Source organism: Dermochelys coriacea, chromosome 2, assembly GCF_009764565.3.
Source record: "Dermochelys coriacea isolate rDerCor1 chromosome 2, rDerCor1.pri.v4, whole genome shotgun sequence".
Classification (NCBI taxonomy): domain Eukaryota; kingdom Metazoa; phylum Chordata; order Testudines; family Dermochelyidae; genus Dermochelys; species Dermochelys coriacea.
In genome coordinates this window covers 191291463-191294918 of record NC_050069.1, presented here as the reverse complement: position 1 = coordinate 191294918, position 3456 = coordinate 191291463, and the positions used below count along the sequence as shown (strand labels likewise).

At 51.2% G+C, this 3456-nt stretch overlaps 1 protein-coding gene across 4 annotated transcripts in view; it reads right to left on the bottom strand.

Annotated features, from left to right (window-relative positions):
• NPHP3 (nephrocystin 3) overlaps positions 1 to 3135 on the bottom strand; it is a 47732-nt gene extending 44597 nt beyond the window's left edge. For 2 of the 4 annotated variants that reach the window (XM_043508922.1, XM_043508924.1), the window contains exon 1: positions 2122 to 3022. In XM_043508922.1, the coding sequence (XP_043364857.1) occupies positions 2122 to 2475 (354 nt within the window). In that variant the 5' untranslated portion in view covers positions 2476 to 3022. Of the gene's footprint in view, positions 1 to 2121 lie in introns of all 4 variants that reach the window. The other 2 variants (XM_038392554.2, XM_043508923.1) reach the window with 2 other exon arrangements.
• Positions 3136 to 3456: the final 321 nt, after the last annotated feature.

The following is a 3456-nucleotide window of genomic DNA, read 5'->3' as shown; positions in this document are numbered from 1 at the left end:
CTGAAAATATTTAATATATGATTTCTCTGAAAGAAAAATATTATTGCTATAAAGTTTTAGCATATTTTTCAGCTACTGAGTTTAGATAGTAAATTCAATAGTGTTGCTGCAATAGCCCTTTTACAACTCTTAATTCAATGAAGCTTTTGTTTGGTTTTTTGTTTGTTTAGATTTAAACATTGCATTGCAGTGTTGAAACACAAGTGCAGCAGTGCAATCTTATCATGAATGACAAACAAAATATTTAACATTTTTATTAAAGCTAATGTTAAAATTATATAATACACAGGTTGAGAAAAGAGTGTCTGTACATCTGGGTATAGTGCTCAGGGGCTCTCGCAACAAATTTTTGGATGGCCTCAGAATGCGGCCACCAACTCTTGCTGGTGGCTGCTCTGACAATTTTTCCTAAAATACTTAATTAACTTCAGAAAAAAACAAATAAATATGCGCATATACATGTCCAAATCATTGTAATTTATTTAGGTAGGGGTTTATTGCAGACTCAATCATTAAAAATAATGTACAGTTGTATATTCATTACTGGACCTAACCAGAATAGAATCACAATAAGGTGTTTTGCATGTTTTGCTTTTTTGGTTGCGTTTTTATTAGACTTGCTAGCTAGTAAGTCTGCTGTGAAAAGTGACATTTTGTATATTTGTTAATAACACTTTTACAGCAGACTTGCTAGCTAACTGGGAGCCAGTGAAAAGTGATATTAACAATATCACTTTTCACAGCAGACATACTCAGCCCCGGCAAGTTGGGGGACAAATTAAGCCCTGGATGGAGAAGTGGGTAGTGGGGCCAAGGAGTGAAACGGGGATAGATAGATGGGAGGCAGCAGGAGTCAGGGGAGATGGGGAAGGTGAGCCCAGAGCAAGAGCCTGGGGCCCTGGTGCACAGATGGGGACTGGAGGAGGCAGCGAGGGCCAGGGGCGATGTGCAGGGGGCGATCCTGAAGCCCTGCGGCTCTGGGATGGAGCCTGCTGCCACACGGCCAGAGCCTGTACCCTCTACGCCCCACCCCCGGCTTAAGGCTGAAGCCCGAGCCCCACCGTTCCCAGGAAGGCGGGGAACTCACGCTGGCTGCTTACTCCTACATGTTTGTAGCTCCAGAAGGGAACAGAGACCAGTCCCTGCTGGTGGCCCAGCAGGTTTGCTCCCCACACCCCCCATCATCACCCAGGAGGCTGTGGCTGCAAGAAAAGCCCCTGGTGGCCACATGCAGCCACAGTGGCCACATTTGAGAAACACTGGCTTAGATTATCCACAAATACAAAGTTTGTTTTTAAAGTCGTAAAATACATATAGTGCAAGCAGACTCCGGTGCTCTAATGCAGCACCACTGACTTCATTTTTACTTCAGTGGGGCTCTGAAGAAACCTGGAAAGAAAAGTGAAACTGACCAGTTCAAGCTGGAAGTATTGCAAATAATAAACCAATTGTCTAAATGGTGAAAAGTAAACTAGATGTTTTATTTTATTATAACAATCTAAGTTTTCATTAAAGATGTCTAGATTAACATAGGTAAAGAAATTGAACAAATTTTTTAACTGTCCATTTCTTTTTTTAGTTGCTGATTTGTTCATGTAAAAATGCCATCTTGATCTGAAATATTTAGCCTGCAGTTGTGAATGATGTTTCTATCAGGCTATATTTAAAAACTGGAATTTTATAAGGGTGCTACTCAGCAGCTTCACACAGAGTAGGCAGGAGAATACTGGGAGGTGGACAGCTTGTCCAGAAGATGCTGGGAACAGGAGGAGATAAAGAAAACTGGACTGAACACCAAGAGACTAGTTGGGAGGAAGGAGGTCAATGCTAAAGCCACAGCTGAGGGGTCCATTCCCCATTTCAGAAGGTGTATGGTGTAGTGGAAAGAGATCTGAGTTCTGTTCCCAGTTTTGATACTTATTTCCTGAACAACTTTAGACAAATCTCTTGTCTTCTTTATGCCTTCGTTTTCCCATCTGTAAAATGGAGATACTCAATTTATCAAGTGCTTTGAGACGCAAGGATGAAAAGTGCTATACAGGAGCTAATGTTTACCTCAGATCTTCCCTCCCACCCCTTTCCCTATCAACCATGGCATGGGTCAGTAGAATTGCTAGTTACCTGAAGCTCTGCCCGGAGTCTCTTGTTCTCCAGGTCCAGCTTGGCTTCTTTCTTGACCATAGAGGCCACCTCGTTGTTCTTGCTGACACGGAAGATCTCATATTCTTTTTTCAGGCGCTCATACTCAGCCATGCACTCCAACTCCTGTACTGAGGCAGTGGATTTGAAGCTGGCCCCAATGAGGCCTCCAGGCCGCGAAGCTCCCACCCGGCGGAAAGAGCTGCGCAGGAGGCGAGCTTTGGGCTTCACCTCAACTGGGATCTCACAGGCTTCGCCGCCACCTCCCCCGTAGGCGTCCTCAATCACCTCCCCGCCGGTGCCCGCTGGGCTCACCAGGGAGGAAGCTGTCCCCATCGTTGGGGGGCCAGGTTGGGATGCTGCCCTCACTGCTGCTCCCCTTTCTCCATGGGGTTGGCAGCTGGAGTCACCCAGTAGCCAGGCATGGGTGCCAGGCACGTGTCACTGGTTCTGTCCCTCTAGCAGTTTATACCAGGGTCATGTCTGTGGTGTCTGTGCACCGGTGGAGTGGCTGGCAGCGGGGCTCCCCACACAGGTCAGGGGCTTGCCCGGGCTCTCCCCACTGGTCCCTGCCAACTAGACTGGCTGCAAGCCCCACTTCCACCCAGGGGAGCAACGACGGGCTGCCCCGCTGTCTAGGGCGGGCCCACGGGACAGCAGCAGCTCCCCAGGGTGGCATGAACAACACCCCTCTGCAGGGGGGGGGGAAGCCAGCCACAGCCTCGGGGACACTGTGCCCCCAAGCCAGCGGTCTCAGGCAGCCGCAGCCCGCAGCGCTGCAAGGGGCGGGACAGGATTCAGAGGAGGAAGGAAGGAAGGAAGGAGGGAGCCACGTGGGCCGCCTCCCGCCCTCCCCGGACAGGGCAGGGGGGCCGGGACTCGGGAGTCTCTGCGCCCGGCGGGCTGCAGGGCGCCTCGTGCGGCCAGACCCCGCTCTGCGCGGCGCTGCTGGACCGCCGGCTGGGAGCGCCGGGTACCGGCCCGCGGGGCGAGGGGGAAGAGACGGGAGGGTGCTGACAGGGGCTGGTGGAAGAAGGAGGGAGGGGGGGCAGGTCGGGGCGGAGCTGGGGGGACGCCTCGCTCGTGGCGCGGGGGGGGGGGGAAGGGAGAGGGGCAGAGGCAGCGAGCACGTACGGAAGCCAGGGCTTGGTTTGCTCCCCAGAGCAGAGGGACACGTCTCGAGATAAAAGAAATAACGGTGGGCGCTAAAGCGTGGGGTGGGGAGGAGCGAAAAGAGGAGTGGGGGGGGAGCCTATTTCCCTAGAAGAGTTGAGGAGTCGGGAGGCAAAGCAGCCACTTTTAAGTTGGAGAGGTTTC